General features: G+C 45.5%; 1 protein-coding gene across 1 annotated transcript; it reads left to right on the top strand.

Moving 5' to 3' along the window:
- Nucleotides 1-5,073: 5,073 nt before the first annotated feature.
- Nucleotides 5,074-16,314, top strand: FAM83A (family with sequence similarity 83 member A; the record flags this gene model as incomplete). Its single annotated transcript, XM_083516859.1, has 4 exons — nucleotides 5,074-5,556; nucleotides 10,558-10,725; nucleotides 12,241-12,365; nucleotides 15,596-16,314. 4 exons carry the CDS (start codon nucleotides 5,074-5,076, stop codon nucleotides 16,143-16,145), a joined length of 1,326 nt encoding a protein of 441 aa, XP_083372985.1. The 3' UTR covers nucleotides 16,146-16,314.
- Between the last annotated feature and the right edge of the window lie 2,387 nt (nucleotides 16,315-18,701).

Below are 18,701 nucleotides of genomic sequence, written 5' to 3'. Positions count from 1 at the left end.
GAGCTGCTTGTTTGAAGCACTGAGGAGCACTGGGTGCTTAAACAGTGGGCAGTGTGGCATTTTAAATTATGCTGATTTCTCTCCAAAGCAAAAGAAGTCAGTATCCAATACACCTAGGAGGCAGCAAGCTTCTTACTCATCAGATGCATGGGGCTTAAATTTTTTAAAATTTAAGTTGGATTTTTAAAAATTTAAATTGGGTTTTTAAAAATTTAAATTGGATTTTTAAAAATTAAAATTGGATTTTTTAAAATTAAAATTGGATTTTTTAAAATTAAAATTGGATTTTTTAAAATTAAAATTGGATTTTTAAAATAAAATGTTTTTGGAGGGAAAATCCTTCTAAAGATAGTTTTCTATTTGTTACATTATAGTCCAAAGGTATTCATCAGTAAATAATGATTTGTTTTAAGTTTTTCATGTTTTGCTAAAACTCCGTCTAAGGGGTTTTTTTTTAAAAAAATTGTTTAACTACATCAGCTAACAAACATGGATACATGTGCTATAATGTAATTGTTTTAGTTAAATAAATTGTTCAAATTGTTATTAATAAAATTATTTTTCTCCTTCCAATAAAGTACAGCAGAAAAGTCCAAATATAAGCAGTTAACTTATTAAACCTCACCATAATTTCATAATTATCTGCATGTATTTCTAATAGTATAACCAAATCAATAGTTTTTGACATAACTGTAAAAACTACTCTGAAAATTTACTATTCCAAAAATGAACCCTTCATCTGGTTGTAAATATTAAGATCATACCAGCAAGGAGCAGTCTTTCTGTAGGGAAAAAATGATTTAAATCAAGCCTTACTGACTAGTGATTTAAATCAATTTGATTTAAATCAAATCCACCCTGCTTTTGAGTGAGCATGCATAAAGCGGCTGACATATTGCAAGAGAGGATCCTGCACATGTCTACTCGGAAGTAAGCCGCATTGGGTGCAATGGCGCTCGCTCCCAGGCAAAAGGGGTGCAGAGATGCTGCAAACTTCAATTTTAAATGCATCCTCCCTGCATCCTACATAATGAATACTTTCTGCGGATTCCCGTTGAACTCAGTGGGATTTACTTCTTCCGTGCACGTGCCCAGGATCCGGCCTGCAGGGATCCAACCAAATGCGAGTTGATTAAATAAACGATTGGGAAAAAGACATTCTCTCGCCTAAAACCGTCCAAGCAGTTTGCTTGAATTTCCGCCCCTGTCGTTTGCATACCGTGCAATCTAGTCAAAATAAAAAATTCCTTCCAGTAGCACCTTAAAGACCAACTAAGTTAGTTCTTGGTATGAGCTTTCGTGTGCATGCACACTTCTTCAGATACCCTCTTCAGATACTTCTTCAGATACCCTGAAGTGTGCATGCACACGAAAGCTCATACCAAGAACTAACTTAGTTGGTCTTTAAGGTGCTACTGGAAGGAATTTTTTATTTTGACTATGGCAGACCAACACGGCTACCTATCTACTCGTGCAATCTAGGTCAGTTTTGGTGCAAGCGAGGAGCTTCACGGGCGACCCTAGAAAAGGAAATTTTGTGTGTGTGTTTTTTGAGGGTTCAGAAAAAAGTGCTGCCGTTGCCCCGTGTGAGGCTCGAACTCACGACCTTCAGATTATGAGACTGACGCGCTACCTACTGCGCTAACGAGGCGGTCGGAGCGGTGCCGCTGCAAAGCTCCATGTGAAACGGGGAAACCCTAGACGTCAGCTGATCTTTCCTGCCCTGTAAGGCGGAGACAGTGAGAGTTTGCAGCTACTGATCTTTGCAGGCTACAAACAGTAGGGCTCTCTCTCTTCCCAGCCCAACACCCTTTCTCTTCCCCACTGGTTTCAGATAAAATAAAATGCAAAACTAAAAGGATGGCCCTGAAATAAACAAATGCATTATGTTGCAAAAGAGCTGCCAATTCCTTGCTGCTCCGGTCCTGGTGACTGTAATTGGAAAAGGACCACCCCCAGACCTTCAAGCAAGGGAAGGGGGAATTCAAATGTTCCTGAACTCAGAGCCCCATCATTGCTGAATAAAGGGGAAAGATTATGGGTCGGGGTGTGTGTGTGGAGAGCCTGTTTATAACAGTGCTAAGTTTTTGTTGTTGTTGCTGTTTTACTAACGTTAAAATTGTTTAATAGATTATCAATGCTGTATTGATTAGTTAATATGACATTTGCTTTAATTGTGATGTTTAGCTTATTTGTTAATTGCTGCTTTGTTAGCAGTGTCTTATAGACTGAAATTGCTTGATTGATGATTTATTAACTGTTGTTATTTAGTCGTTTAGTCGTATCCGACTCTTCGTGACCCCATGGACCAGAGCACGCCAGGCACTCCTGTCTTCCACTGCTTCCCGCAGTTGGGTCAAACTCATGCTGGTAGCTTCAAGAACACCATCCAACCATCTCATCCTCTGTCGTCCCCTTCTCCTTGTGCCCTCCATCTTTCCCAACCTCAGGGTCTTTTCCAGGGAGTCTTCTCTTCTCATGAGGTGGCCAAAGTATTGGAGCCTCAGCTTCAGGATCTGTCCTTCCAGTGAGCACTCAGGGCTGATTTCCTTCAGAATGGATACGTTTGATCATCTTGCTGTCCATGGGACTCTCAAGAGTCTCCTCCAGCACCATAATTCAAAAGCATCCATTCTTTGGCGATCAGCCTTCTTTATGGTCCAGCTCTCACTTCCATACATCACTACTGGGAAAACCATAGCTTTAACTTATACGGACCTTTGTCGGCAAGGTTATGTCTCTGATTTATTAATTATTCTGTATTACAATTGATGTTGTACTGAAACTAAGTTAGCATTGTACTATTGCTGACCATTTCCACACACGCAACTTTTCGTTCTTCTTCAGTACAAAATTCCCTTTTCTATGCAGCTGGGGGGGGGGGGAGCATTTGCTAACAAAGCAGCTTTCTAGTCTCATGTCTTTTTTCCAATAGGTGTGCAACCTTCGAAGCATTTTTATGTATTTATCACAGACAGAGCCTCTAGGCTTTCCTTCAAGAGCTGTATTACAGACAGCAATTGAACAGGCAAAGCATTTCCACCCCTGCCTTTCCATGCTGGGAAAATATTTAGCACTTGAATATTTGCCTTTCAGGCTCCTCTTAGGTGTAGGAAATGGGGGCAGCACACCTAGAAATTCATATCTACTTACGGCTTTCCATTGCTGAGCAATGCATGATAATACAGCCTGCATAATACAAAAGCATTTTAAAAGACCAAACAAGAAAAGGCCCCAGTAATTTAGGCATATGTCATACATTTTCACATTTCAGCTGGTCTGATACGAGCTGACAGGCCGCTATTTACCCGTCCAGTTAATGATGCCAAATGACTCTCTCCCATGTAATTGCCTTTAGCAGGTTGCTGGCTAATTGCTTTTTTTGTTGTTCCTGGTGCTGCTGCAAGCAGATGTTGAGGGCAAAACTGTGGTTCGTTAATGTCAAGTTAACTAACTGGACCTTAAAGGCTGGTGCATGATTGAAAATGGCAGGGAAAGGATCTTCGTATATTGCTCCTCACATACACATCTGCGCTGGGACTTTCTGCTCAACGGTTTACAGCAGGCTGTAATAATTAGAATTCCTAAATGCCTTTCCTTTTTAAAACTGGCCTGCTCAAGTTGTGACCCAACAAGCCCAGCCCAGTCCACCCCCGTGTTGCTATTAATTACAATAACAATAAACTACTGACATATGTCAAACATAAATGCGCTTCATTAGAGAATAGACACATTTCCCTCCATGTGGTATAAAGGCAAAGGTAAAGGGATCCCTGACCATTAGGTCCAGTCGTGCCCAATTCTGGGGTTGCGGCGCTCATCTCACTTTATTGGCCGAGGGAGCCGGTGTACTGCTTCTGGGTCATGTGGCCAGCATGACTAAGCCGCTTCTGGCGAACCAGAGCAGTGCACGGAAACGCCATTTACCTTCCTACCTATTTATCTACTTCCACTTTGATGTGCTTTTGAACTGCTAGGTTGGCAGAAGCAGGGACCGAGCAACGGAAGCTCACACCGTCACGGGGATTCAAACCGCCGACCTTCTGATCAGCAAGTCCTAGGCTCTGTGGTTTAACGCACAGCGCCACCCACGTCCCTACCATGTGGTATAACCTTGTTTAAAAAATAAAATCAAACCAGATCCCCTGCAATCTTAATACCAAGCTTTTATGCAGACATGGGTATGTGTGGAATAAACTTGCAACCTTCGGTGATTTAGTCTGGCCATCCCCAAACTGGTGCCCTCTAGATATTTTGGATGATGTTGCTGTTGGATCCCTAGCAATTGGCTATGCTGACTGAGCAAGCTGTTGTGGTCCAACACATCTGAAGAGCACCTGATTGGCAAACACTGGATGAATCGAGAAGGCAGTGAGTGGTCTTCAAACTTTTTCTTTTCAGGAAACAAGTTTCCACATCCCTTGCTGATTCTCTAGCTGTGAACATCTTGCAAGAGAGCTGGACTAAACATGACCTGCACCACACCTCTTTAAATCTGTAGCCGTCTGTCAAGCCTGAGCTATTCCAATGTTATTCAGAATTGCTGCTTCTGCTTTCGCCTGAGCTCTGCCTTGCTTTGCCTGACTGAATGACAGGAGAAAAGGAAATCAGTTGATGAAATCATAATTGGATAATGAGCATCTGGTGGGTTGTTTCTTTCCCCCCTCCTTTCTTTCTTGGTCCACCCACCACCCACTTTCTTGGGCCCCGAGGAGAAGGTGTAGTTTTCTCAGATGAGCAAACTCATCACTTGGGACACCTGGAGCATAATTGTTACTGAAGTGCCTCTGCTAAGCTCGCTCGACTTCTTCTCTTTAGAGAAACACCCGCACTGTGGAATCGAGAAGAGAGGTGGTTAGGACAATTCGCCTTAGGCGCTGAGGGTTTGTGGGTTTCTTCGCTAAGAAATTATGCTCTTGACAAAAGAGAGTTTGCAACCCGGCACCTCCAGGTTTTGGATGTGGGACCCTACGCAGCTTGCAAGTGGTGTATTGTTGTTTGCCTAAGCCAGTACCACGCCAGGCCAGACTGGATCCAGCCCTCTGTTCGAGTGCATGGGCCTGGTGAAGAACCATGAATCGATCAAGACACATGGGCAAGATCCGGAGGAGGCTGGAGGACGTCAAAAACTGGTCCTTCCGGCTGGCGAAACTGGATTTCAGTCACAACGAAAGTGTCCGGCTGGCCACGGACGCCCTCTTAGATGGCGGTCTCCAGTCTTATCTCAAGGCCTTGGAGGAAGAAGGAGAAGTGGACTTCTTGTCCACAGTGGAAGCTCAGTACATCAAGAGGAACATGAGGGAGCCTTACTACGCCAGCGACACGCACCCTGATGGTGAAGCCGGGTCGAGGCAGAATAATGACACCAGGTCCCTCCAGTCAGGGACGTACTTCCCTCTTGTCTCAGAGAGCAGCGAACCAGCTCTTCTCCACACATGGAGTGCGTCCGAGAAGCCCTACCTGAAGGAGAAGTCCAGCGCCACGGTGTATTTCCAGACGGATAAGAACAGCAATATCCGGGACCTTATACGCCGCTGTATCAACAAGACCAGTCAGGTATGGCAGGTGGGATTTGGGTGGGCAAATGGGCGAGCTTCAATATGCAGGTAGGCTAGGCCTGGAGAGGCAAGGATCAAGGGCTGTGGTGGGTCAGGCAAGGAGACCCGGGTTCAAAGGTGCACTCAAGCTGTGAAGCTCACTAGGTGGCCTTGGGCCAGCCACAAACTCTAAGCCCAAGCTGGTTGTTGGGAAGATGATATGGAGAAAGGGAGAGCCATGCACGCCATCTCAGAGGAAAGGTGGGATAGGAATGCAATAATAAAACATTAAATGAGCCAAACGAAATAATAATAATAAAGCCAGAAGCTGTGTCAGAGTGCAGAGCTATTGTATGGTTTCTGATGTGGTGAGAAGGACGGCAGATAGCTCAGTCGGTAGAGCACGAGACTCTTAATCTCAGGGCTGTGGGTTTGAGCCCCATGTTGGGCAAAAGGTTCCTGCATTGCAGGGGGTTGGACTAGATGACCCTCAGGGTCCCTTCCAACTCTTCAATTTTTATGAGCGCAACATGTCAGCAGCACAGTGGACACTGTACCCTCTGCAATGCCACAGGTCATCTGGGATATTAACTTATGGTCCGTGTATGTGGTTTGGGAGCTGCATGGTCAGGGAAAAACAATGCTGTCCAGGGTTGTAAAGACTGCGGAGAGAATAATTGGGTGCACTCTTCCCACCTTGGATCAAATCTATGCTTCCAGGTTTCATAAGAAAGGTGCAGAGATAGTGCGCACCCTGGAAATGATCTCTTTCAGCTTCTGCCTTCTGGAATAAGGTACAGGGTTATAAAGACTAGGACTAGCCGCCTGAGAAACAGTTTCTATCCAAATGCGATTTTGGTTTTAAACGCAGTGTAAGGTACTCTCTATGGCATAGCTGTCAACTTTTCCCTTTTCTTGCGAGGAATCCTATTTGGAATAAGGGAATTTCCCTTTAAAAAATGGAAACGTTGACAGCTTTATGCTTTATGGGAGTATATTGTATTTAATTATGGGGTATCAGAGTTTTTAGGGGGTTAACCAGGCTGAGATAGCAGGCGTGTTGGTTTTTGAATGTCTGATGTAGATTTTTCAATTTCGTTGTTCTGTATGGGACAATGACTATAAAGATTATCGTATTGTATATAGGAAGAACCTTAAAATGAATCATTGTCTTCTCTGATAGGCAGCAGCTCTCGGGGGTTTAAGACAGGGGAAGGTCCCAGCTGCACCTAGAGATGTTGGGGGTTGAATTTGGGACCTTCAGCTGCAAGGCAGATATTCTACCTCTGAACTACGGTGTTCTCCGTTTGCATGGAAGCAGCGAAGTCCCCATCCTTCCTTGCTTAATATGTGGCTGGAGGGGACGGATGGCGATAATCTTTGAGAAAATCTTGCTTTCAGATTTATGGTTATCTCCTCTTACATTTTTACCTGAATGAATACAGAGCTTCCTTTTGGCAGGGAAGGCTTCTTGCTTCCTTCACTTACGAAACCTGCCCGTGCAATTCTAACCTGGAAGAATCAAACTTGGTTCGACCAAGAATGCAAACAGTGCAGAAGTAGGCTTAGATTTCTTCAGTCTGATATGAAATCAGACAGCACCCAGAGCAAAATCAGGGAGTTAGCCCAATTCCGTTCATACTACAAGAAGCTGCTCCATCATAAGAAATTGCTCTTTGCGAAAGAACGCTGGACGGCACTGTCAGTGGCCATTAAAACCCGTGACGACAAGAAATTCTGGAATTTAATTAATGCAGGTTTAAGACCCCCCTCATTCATCGCTAATAACATCACAGCAGCCAGTTGGGACTCTCACTTTGCTCAGCTGTATTCCGCCCCAGATCCCGAAGTAAATGTTGTCTCCACTCTTCCAGCATCTGCCTTGCCCCCCTGGGAGCCAGTCTCCCCAGAGAGATGTATACAACTAATCAGCACGCTCTCAGGGGATAAATCCCCGGGGGAGGATATGATACCACCTGAGGTATTCTTATCGAACCAGACGTGGTGGGCCCCTATTTTAGCATCTCTCTTTAATGCTACTCTTAAGATTCCACCTAATTGGAAACAGAGCATAGTCATCCCAATACATAAAAAGGGGGACCCACAAGATCCGCGTAACTATCGTCCTATCAGCCTGCTAGATATATCATACAAGGTCTACTCTAGATTCTTGCTAGAGAAATTAATCGAGTGGGCTGAAGAAACAAAACTATTCCACCCGGAACAGGCTGGCTTCCGTAAAGGTCACAGCACATCTGGCCAATGTCTTGTTCTATTTACCCTGATTGATAAATACCTAAACAGGTTCAACTGTAAATTACACGCGGCTTTTGTGGACCTGACCTCCGCTTTTGACTCCATCCCCAGAGATAGGCTGTGGCAGAAGCTTAGTTACACTAACATAGATAAGAGACTCCTCCACCTTCTTATGGAAATTCATAATGACATATCGGCCAGAGTAAAATTCGGCCCTCTGGGTGCTCTATCTGATCCTTTCCCTCTGAATAAAGGGGTCAAACAGGGCTGCCTCTTGGCCCCTTTTCTATTCAATTTCTACATCAATGACATCGTTACAACCATGAAGGCCCTAAATCAATCTGCCCCCTCTTTACAACAGCTCAAGATTCCCATATTACTCTATGCGGACGACATGGTGATACTGTCTTTAACCAAGCAGGGCTTAAACAACATGCTCAGAGGGCTCATGACATATTGTGATACCAACTCCCTCAAAATCAATTTCGCCAAAACCAAAATTCTTACTTTTGGCAAGAAAACTCGGAAGCCTTTCTGGAATTTTGAGGGCCACTCTATTGAATACTGTTCAGCATTCAAGTATTTGGGTATCACTTTTCAGCATGGGCTTAGCTGGTCAGCTCACCTAAATATGACCATCCTGGCTGCCCGCAGAACCATCAAAGCCTTGGAGAAATTCTTCTACGCAAAAGGCGGCCAGTTGGTTCCACCAATCAGAAAAGCTTTTATCAGCAAAGTCCTCCCAATGTTACTGTATGGGGTTGAAATCTGGGGGTGGAATTTAAAAACACTACAACGGCTGGAGATTCTGCAAAACTCTTTTGCACGAAAGATACTGGGTCTCCCCAAGGGCTCGGTTGCTGCACAGTTGAGAACAGAACTGGGCCTCCCCTCCATTGTTGCGAGAGCCCACATTAGAATCATTAGTTTTTACTGTAAATTAATCAATGCCCCAGGTTCCCTACTAGCTAGGCAAGCCTTTTTAACTTGTTCTCAAACCAACAAATGGTCCAAGGCCATGGAGACTATTACTGCACGCTACTCCCTCCCAGACCTCGACACGCTGTCATCTTGGCACCAACATAAAATCCGGGCCTGGATTCTTACAAGAGACGAGGCCATGGACCGGGCACAGTCCTCCACAGCCCGCCTCTCCATGTGGCTCCCTAAAGTGAAAGTGGTAAGATCAGTTGCCAACTACTTGATAGACCTGACGGAGCCCAATTTGAGAAGAGCGTTTACTATGGCCCGTTTCCATTCTATACCCACGGCCTTCCTGCAGGGGATCTACTCTAAGACCCCTATTACTCAGCGTTTATGTCCATGCACAATGAACGAAGTAGAGGACTTCATACACTTCTTTTTCCATTGCCCTATTTATGAGCTAATAAGACCTAAGCTCCTCCTCCTGATCCCGTCCACCATTACATCTAAGGAAGACTGTTTGAAATCGCTTCTTGTGGACGCAAATCCCCAAATTTCACGTGGGGTGGCAATCTTTATAGTGCAGGCTCTGAAACTCAGGGCTACTTTGACTGGGTAGTGTGTCCTAGACCTGGACCTGTTTTAATTCTTTTATTAGTTTTTTCAACCCAATGTGCCGCGACTATTTTGGGGCCATTTTATGTTTTATATACATCCGCATTTTAGATTCTCGGCGTTGGCAACCAAATCTTTACATTATTGTATTGTTGTTTTATTGCTATGGCCAATGGCTGATGCAAATAAAGATTCATTCATGGCAGGGAAGAACCTGGTATTTGCCTTTTCAGGAGCTAGCTAGAAAGGCGGTGGGGAGAGCATTCTGTACTACAGCATTTTGCAAGGATTCCCGGGAGATGGTTGTTTGCAGAGAATACACCTGATACCTTTGAAGCACATCCAGAGCCCGTTATTTCCGTCCAATAATTATGGGAGCTGTAGATCACATCACAGAGTTACAGCTCCCAGAAGACCCTACAGTGCCCAGAATGTGCTTTATGATACCCATTCAAGCCATGGGTCTTGGTTTTGTGCGCTTCTTTGAGTTTACTGCGGCACCCATACAGATGGAAAAAGAGGGGGGCGGTCCTTTGCCATCTCTGGCCTCTGCGGTTTAAGCGGGACGCTATCCGCAGGCGCTTGGACTTACAATATTGACCTACTTTGCAGGGTTGCTGGGAGGATGGCTGAGTTAAAGCTTGCTCAGCAAGTTCTGAATAAATACACTGGTACCTTAGTTCTCAAATGCCTTGGTACTCAAACAACTTGGAACCCAAACACTGCAAACCCGGAAATAAGTGTTCCGGTTTGCGAACTTTTTCCGAAAGCTGAGCGTGCTCTGTTTTGAGTGTTACGCTTCCGATCTGAGTGCCAAGCTTCCATTTTGTGTGCCACACTTCCATTTTGAGTGTTACCCTGAGGTCTGTCTGTTTTTGCTATTTATTTAATTTACGTTTTGGTTTTTGCGGCTCTTTTTTGTGTGAATGTGTGGAACCCAGTTCAGCTACTGATTGATTGTGTGACTGCAGTACATTGCTTATTGCTTTCATTTTCTGTATCAATGGTCTTGTTAGATTGTAAAATTTATTTTGCATTACTTTCTATGGGAAGGCGCGCCTTGGCTTTGGAACGCTTTGGTTTTTGGAACGGACTTCCAGAACCAAGATACCACTGTACTGCCACCGGTCTGCTTGGCAGGTACGATGTTCCCAGGTCTTCATAGTATATTTCGGCTTGGCCTTCATCTGCCTCCCTCCCTTCCTCCTTCTGGACCCCATCCCAGGTACTGGCTATCCTGATGGATGTGTTCACTGACGCCGAGATATTCTGCGACGTCTTGGAAGCCGCAAACAAACGGAGGGTGTTTGTCTACCTGCTGCTCGACCACAGCAACCTAAAGCTCTTCACCGAAATGTGCGACAAGCTCCATGTGGCCGAGGGTCACTTCAAGGTACTATTGCAGTCTCTTGTCCATCCTCCTCCCCAAGCCCCAACCAGCTTGAATCAAAACACAGCAATAGAAAGGTTGTTTTGGTGTTTGTGTGTTGTGTTGTCTTGGCTTAGCTTGTTTTAAGTAAAGGAGTGGTGGGGGGGAACCTCGTCCTCGTTATTTTCTGACGGCCGCCAGCTTAGATGTCTTTAAAAGAGGACTTTTCCCCTCTAATTCATGGAGAATCCGTGCAGATCCACATCATGCTTTTAAAAACACATGTTTCAAGCCAAATAATCCTGAGAACCACAGTTTCCCCCTCGCAGAACTACAATTCCCAGCACCCTTAACAAACTGCAGTTCCCAGGATTCTCTGGGGGTTGCCATGTGCTGGCAAACATTTCTGACAGTAAGAGCTGTTTGACAGTCGATCGGACTCCTCAGTAGGTTGTGGACTTCATTGGAGGTTTTTTGACGGAGGTTGGATGTCTACCTGTCGGTGATGCTTTGGTTGAGATCCCTACATTGCAGGGGGCTGGACTAGATGACCCTTGAGGTCCCTTCCAATTCTATGATTCTATGTGCTTTAAAAGGGACGTGGGTGGCGCTGTGGGTTAAACCACAGAGCCTAGGACTTGCCGATCAGAAGGTCGGCGGTTTAAATCCCCGCGACAGGGTGAGCTCCCGTTGCTTGGTTCCTGCTCCTGCCAACCTAGCAGTTCGAAAGCACGTCAAGTGCAAGTAGATAAATAGGTACCGCTCTGGCGGGAAGGTAAACGGCATTTCCATGCGCTGCTCTGGTTCGCCAGAAGCGGTTTAATAATGCTGGCCACACGACCCGGAAGCTGTACGCCGGCTCCCTCGGCCAATAAAGCGAGATGACCGCTGCAACCCCAGAGTCGGCCACAACTGGACCTAATGGTCAGGGGTCCCTTTACCTTTACCTTATATTCTAAACCCATCATATGTGTGCTGAAAGCCTGGGATTACCCAGCGTTTTGTTGCAGATCCCACTTCAAGGATAAAGCGTCAGGAACTGGAATTTCACCTTCATACACCTGAAGGAATGTCAGATTTGTCGGGGAGATGGACTTTAGTGAGGTAGCAGAGGCAACTTGGAAAATATATGAGGGGCTCCACATACTTTCCTAATCCTCTGGCTGGAATAGGGCAGGTTTCTAGGGGAACTCAGTGCATCAGAATGCAAGTGGTATTATTTACAAGTATCTATACAAGAGCACAAATAAATAATGGAAAACAATAACAGCTTCCAGAGAAAGAGACACACTAGTCCTTTCGTAGCAAAACCAACCAAGAATCTTGTGGCGCCTTAACAATTTTTTAAAAAAAATGCATAAGTTTTTGTGGACTTTAGTCTGATTCGTGAGATGCACAATAACCATCAATATTTATGTGTCGATATTTTCCTCCAAGGAGCTGGTGGCTTTGCATCATTTTAACCACACAACAACCCTGTGTAGTAGATCAGGCCAAGAGATTGTGACTAACTTGTAGCATTCTTTGATAACTTCCCAGAATATTTCTGTGCGGAGCGTCACAGGGGAGGTTTACTGTGCCAAATCGGGCCGAAAATTCTCTGGGCAAATCCAAGAAAAATTCATCATCTCAGACTGGAGATACGTTCTGTCTGGATCGTACAGGTAAGCTCACCTGCTACATCCATTCACCCCGCTGCAAGAGGGTTGTGCTCACAGCTGCCTTCTGCGCTGAAGCTTGTAGGAAAAATAACTTGACAGTTCATTTGCGCCGCTTGACTGGTGAGAGGAACAATTCAAGCAGATGAGCAACAGCAACTGCTGCCAGGCTACTACACCTCCCTTGCTGCTATATACATTTTTTTTAAAAAAAATTCTTCCATGTGACTATATCACAAGCATAAATAACTCTAATAAACAATAACTTACTAGGCTGCCAAATGCACAAGTTGGCCCTAGTGCTTCTGCATATTTGGGTTGCCAACTTACTAAAAATAATATTTGAAGTTACAAGATGCATTTTAATCTTGACAGGGACAACAACAGTTTTCAGTCCACTTCATGGGCAACCTTTCAGGAGAGCCCCCACCCCCCACCAAAAAGCATATGCTGTATCAAACAAGTAGCCCCATCATATTTCTAAATGCATACTTGAAGCAACAGCACAAAGACAGTTTAACATGCTGTTTAGTCATTTAGTCGTGTCTGACTCTTCGTGACCCCATGGACCAGAGCACGCCAGGCACTCCTGTCTTCCACTGCCTCCCGCAGTTTGGTCAAACTCATGCTGGTAGCTTCGAGAACACTGTCCAACCATCTTGTCCTCTGTCATCCCCTTCTCCTTGTGCCTTCCATCTTTCCTAACATCAGGGTCTTTTCCAGGGAGTCTTCTCTTCTCCTGAGGTGGCCAAAGTATTGGACCCTCAACTTCAGGATCTTTCCAGTGAGCACTCAGGGCTGATTTCCTTCAGAATGGATAGGTTTGATCTTCTTGCAGTCCATGGGACTCTCAAGAGTCTCCTCCAGCACCATAATTCAAAAGCATCAATTCTTCAGAGATCAGCCTTCTTTATGGTCCAGCTCTCACTTCCATACATCACTACTGGGAAAAACATAGCTTTAACAATAGGGACCTTTGTCAGCAAGGTGATGTCTCTGCTTTTTAAGATGCTGTTTAACATCATACGGTATTAAATTTGAACAGTTAACCCGGTGTTCTGACAGCCTTCATAGAGGTGTCATTGTTTGTGCCTGAACTTTTGCAATCACTGCTCTTTTTGGGGTAAAATAATAATAATGCAGTGCCAGTACTCATATATTGCTGAAAATGAGAGAGGTGCTGGTACTCTGTACCAGTGAGCACTGATAATAATAATAATAATAATAATAATAATAATAATAATAATAATAAATAATAATAATAATTCCTGCTTGCAACCATAGGGAATTGATTTAGAGCTGTACTCTCCAAAGCCAAGTCCCGCCTTATGCTGGTTCTTCTTTTCCCCAGAAACCAACTTTAAACAGAACTATGCTAGCTTTGGGCTAGAAGAGATCTTCACACCCAATTAATTTTCTTACAAACACACACAAATGCATCTGCCTCGTCATGACATTGATATGCGGCATTAAGCAATATCTGGCACACCTGCCTGTGTTTTAGTTATGCAAAGCTAAATTATGCAGAAACCTAAAATCTCCCCTCAAGCCCCCAAACGATGCATGTTGAAAAACAGCTGGTGACAGTAAGAAAGCTGATTTTCCTCCTTTGGTTAAGAATGGGCAGAGCCGGTTAGGGGATGGGAAGCAGACGGGGAAAACCCCTCAAGCTCTTGGGGATATTCCAGATCCCTTACAATTCTAGCCAGTTTTACTTACAGAGGGGGTAAAGAAAACATATTTATAAACCCATGCAAGCCATTTTCCACCCAGTTGCTCAGCAAGAAGAAAACCTGGACACTTGGAACTTCTTTAGTCTAGTAAAATTGCAAGTCAAAACACTTTTTCTTATATAGCCTGGGCTAGCTCAACCGGTAGAGCACGATACTCTTGATCTCAGGGCTGTGGGTTTGAGCCCCACCTTGGGCAAAAGATTCTTGCATTTCAGGGGGTTGGACTAGATGAACCTTGTGGTCCCTCCCAAATCTACGAGTCTATGACTTGACTGGTTTCCTACAGCATCTGGTTGGCCACGCTGAGAGTAGAATGCTGAACTAGATGGGCTTACGTTCTTAAGTCCACATCAGTCCCTTGAGTTATGTGTAGAAGAGGCTATGTGTTGGTGCTGACCATTAAATTAAAGTGTTGGTAAGGTAAAGGTAAAGGGACCCCTGACTATTAGGTCCAGTCGTGGCCGACTCTGGGGTTGCGGTGCTCATCTCGGTTTATTGGCCGAGGGAGCCGGCGTACAGCTTCTGGGTCATGTGGCCAGCATGACTAAGCTGCTTCTGGCGAACCAGAGCAGCTCACAGAAATGCCGTTTACCTTCCGGCCGGAGCCGTACCTCTTTATCTACTTGCACTGGTGTGCTTTCGAACTGCTAGGTTTGCAGGAGCAGGGACCAAGCAACGGGAGCTCACCCCGTCGTGGGGATTCGAACCGCCGACCTTCTGATTGGCAAGCCCTAGGCTCTGTGGTTTAACCCATAGCGCCACCCGCGTTCCTAAAGTGTTGGTATTGACCTGTAAAACCCTAAATGGCCTTAGCCCAGTATACCTGAAGGAGCTTCTTCACCCCCACCATTCAGCCCAGGACACTGAGGTCCAGCTCAGACGGCCTTCTGGCTGTTCCCTCACTGCAAGGTTACAGGGAACCAGATAGAGGGCCTTCTCTGTAGTGGCGCCCGCCCTGTGGAATGCCCTCCCATCAAATGTCAAGGAATAAACAACTACAGTGGTACCTCTGGTTGCGAACGGGACCCGTTCCGGAGGCCCGTTCGCAACATGAAAAGAACGCAAGCCGCAGCAGCGCATCTGCGCATGCGCGGGTTGCCATTCGCCACTTCTGTGCATTCGCATGATGTCATTTTGCGCTTCTGCACATGTGTGAGCGGCGAAACCCAGAAGTAACCCTTTCCGGTACTTCCGGGTCGCTGCGGGACATAACCTGAAAGAACGTAACATGAAGCGGACGTAATATGAGGTATGACTGTATCTGACTTTTAGAAGACATCTGAAGGCAGCCCTGTTTAGGGAAGTTTTTAATGTTTGATGTTTTATCATGTTTTTAATATTCTGTTGGGAGCTCCTCAGAGTGGCTGGGGAAACCCAGCCAGATGAGCGGGGTATAAATAATAATAATTATTATTACTATTCCTTTCCAAGTTGTTAACCTGGATATTTTCCCCATCTTTCCCCCGCTTTGCACCCAACCACCCGCCTCCTCTTGCCTCCCAGCTTCACGTGGTTGTGCGGCCAAGTCCACCGCAACTTCCTCTCCAAGTTCACGGGCCAAGTGGTGGAGCTGTTTGACGAGGAGTTCCGGCACCTCTACGCCCTGTCCAAGCCTGTGGCCGGGTTGAGACCTCCGTCGCACACGTCCCTCTTCCTGCTCAACAAGAGCACTGCGGCCACCCAAGGCAGCCTCACCAACAGCAGCAACCAGGGCAGCCTCCGCACCCCGTCGGACCCCTTCAGCTGCCCGTCGAACCACAGCGGCTCGCGAAGCAGGCAACCGCCCAAGGCTCCGGTCCGCAGCAGCCACCCGGCGTCGCCGTCGCCTCTCAGCAGGGTCCATTCTTTCCACGGTTACACCACCTACATGAACCCACAGCCAAACGGCATCCAGGTCAACTACTACCACCGGCAATACATCAGCGACTCGCCGGCGGTCCTTTACAACAAAGTCAACATCTACAGGCCTATGAGGATGAGGCAAGAGGATGTCAAAAGGGCACAGATGAACCCAGTCTGGAGGTGCCTTCACAACGCTAACCTGCTTGGATGACTTGACTGGGGCCAGGGGTTTGCTGTCTTTGTGGGAATGTTTAGGGATGCAGGGGAGGCTATATTGTCCAAGATATCCTATCCCAACTTGTCTTTACAAGTTCAGCAAAATCAGCAGAGTTAACATTCCCCCTTTTTTTAAAACACAGCAGATAGCTTGCTCAGACTCGTTAGAGTCTCTGTAAATATTTCCTGGTATTTCTCCCGTTTAATCCCTCCTAAAATAAGACGCTACAGAGTCTTTGGTAAAGTATAAAACGTTTACTCAAAAGTAATCATCTGTTCACACAAAGGTTCCCAGAAGGCAGATTTAAATGTGTTTAAATGTGGTGACTATATCCTTATGGGAGAAAGCTCCCCTTTTCTTTTCTTGGACTGGAACCAAGGGTGCATCTTAGTAGTGCTGTTGTTAAGATGGCATCGAGAGAGACAAGAGAGACAAGATGGCCGCCAGCCTGTGGTTCTAGTTCTTTCTACTTCTTGAGAGGCCATGCCCATCTCAAGTTACACATAGGAAGTTTCGTCTCTGTCCTGGAAAGCAGGAAGTTCCAGCTGGAGGACTGAGACAACCTTCATGTCTACTCTAGCAATGTTGTGTTTGACTGCACCTGATTTTTACATCCCACAGTCTTTTCATTGCGAGACAGTAGCCCGAAAGTGTGACCCGGTTGCTCTTTCCGCAGGTTGAGAATCTCGGTTGTCTTTTTTTCCTTTAATGTGAAAAGTGACCATCTCCAGGGTGGCTAAGCACCATGAGAAAACATCACAGCATTGCATTAGATGCCTTAGAAATGGAAATCTGGGGTGTGGGGGGTTGTGGATAAAAATAATCCTAAAACTATACAGTGGTACCTCGGTTCTGAAATGTCTCCGTTGACGAATGTTTCGGAACCCGAATGCTGAAAGCCCGGAAGTAAATGCTTCTGTTTTTGAACGCGCCTCAGATGTCGAACGGCTTCCGCTGTGTGTTTTTCAGTTTTCTCAATTGAATTTGTAGACAGCCCTTTGCACCTCAGTTTCCGAACATTTCTGAACTCGAATGGTCTTCCAAAATGGATTACGTTTGAGAACCGAGGTACCACTTTAGTAGAAAGCAGATCAGGAAGAGTATGCAGTTCATGATTTTGAGGAGTCTGTGAAACCAAACGCTGAGTTCAGTTAGATGTAAACAGACTCCATATTCGTCAGTGGAGAATGAAATGCACCCTAAGAAAAAACCCAGAGTAGACCTTGTTCTTGCCAAACCCCGAAGATCAGTGTACAGGTCTAATTCGTGCACACACACAAACAACTTCGTGCATGTGTGTGTGAAAAAGAAAACAAGACCTTAAGATTACATTTGAAAATAATCTTGAAGTCTAAAGTTTGTATCCAACTAAGTTATACTCAGAGCGGAGCTATTTAAAATTAACGGATCCAAGTTTGTTGTGCCCATCACTTTCAATGGGTCTACTCTGAGTAGGACTAACACTGCATGCAAATCACAGAGAACACATGAAATCTTAGAACTGCTCACGGACTGCACCACTTCAGATCAACGATGAGAGAATCAAATGAACGAATGCTCCTCAGTTTCATATTTTTTTAAGAAATCCGTCTTTATAAACCAGTTGCCAGGGAGGAGTTCTAAACCTAGTCCTCTCCTGAACGTGTTAGCTTTGTAAAGGCCCCAGCCACCCCCAGAGAAACATTTCAGCACCTCTTTAGACATCTGTGTGAACCAAGCCAGATCACTGTAAATGCAATCCTATGCCTTTTTATTCAGAAATCCTACACCTGGGTAAATACGCTTAGGGTTGCAGGATTAAGACTTGTTTACACAAAACCTAGGCTGAAGTCGGTGCATTTTCTGCCCCTATGTATTCATCTATTCTGGGGGCTAGAGAAAAACATTGGGGAGGGGAAGCGGAGAGAACCTTGTTGCATTTCTAAGTGATGCTAATTTAGGCACAACACCCACTCGCAGGATCTTTTTTTACCCACTAAAATACCTGCCGCTGTGGGTTAAACCACAGAGCCTAGGACTTGCCGATCAGAAGGTCGGCGGTTCGAAGCCCCGCAACGGGGTGAGCTCCCATTGCTTGGTCCCTGCTCCTGCCAACCTAGCAGTTCAAAAGCACACCAAGAGCAAGTAGCTAAATAGGTACCGCTACAGCGGGAAGGTAAACAGTGTTTCCGTGCGCTGCTCTGGTTCGCCAGAAGCGGCTTAGTCATGCTGGCCACATGACCCGGAAGCTGCCTGCGGACAAACGCCGGCTTCCTCAGCCAATAAAGCAAGATGAGCGCCGCAACCTGAGTCGGTCACGACTGGACCTAATGGTCAGGGGGTCCCTTTACCTTTAAAAAATCTGCAATCCCTGGTGCCGTATCCTTTTGGGTCGCTGAGGCTACATATCCACGGCATCTTCCACATGTATATTGCTTTCATGTATATCTGCTCTTCATTTGTACTTCGTGTTTCAGCATATGCGAAATTAAAAAACCTTGCCGGAAACATTTCCGCCCAGCAAGCTGGAATTTTTTTGCTCAGATGGAGCCTTCGGCATAGCGGTGCATT

Source organism: Podarcis liolepis, assembly GCF_965112155.1.
Source record: "Podarcis liolepis genome assembly, chromosome: 8".
Taxonomy (NCBI): domain Eukaryota; kingdom Metazoa; phylum Chordata; class Lepidosauria; order Squamata; family Lacertidae; genus Podarcis; species Podarcis liolepis.
This window is presented reverse-complemented; position numbering and strand designations above follow the sequence as displayed.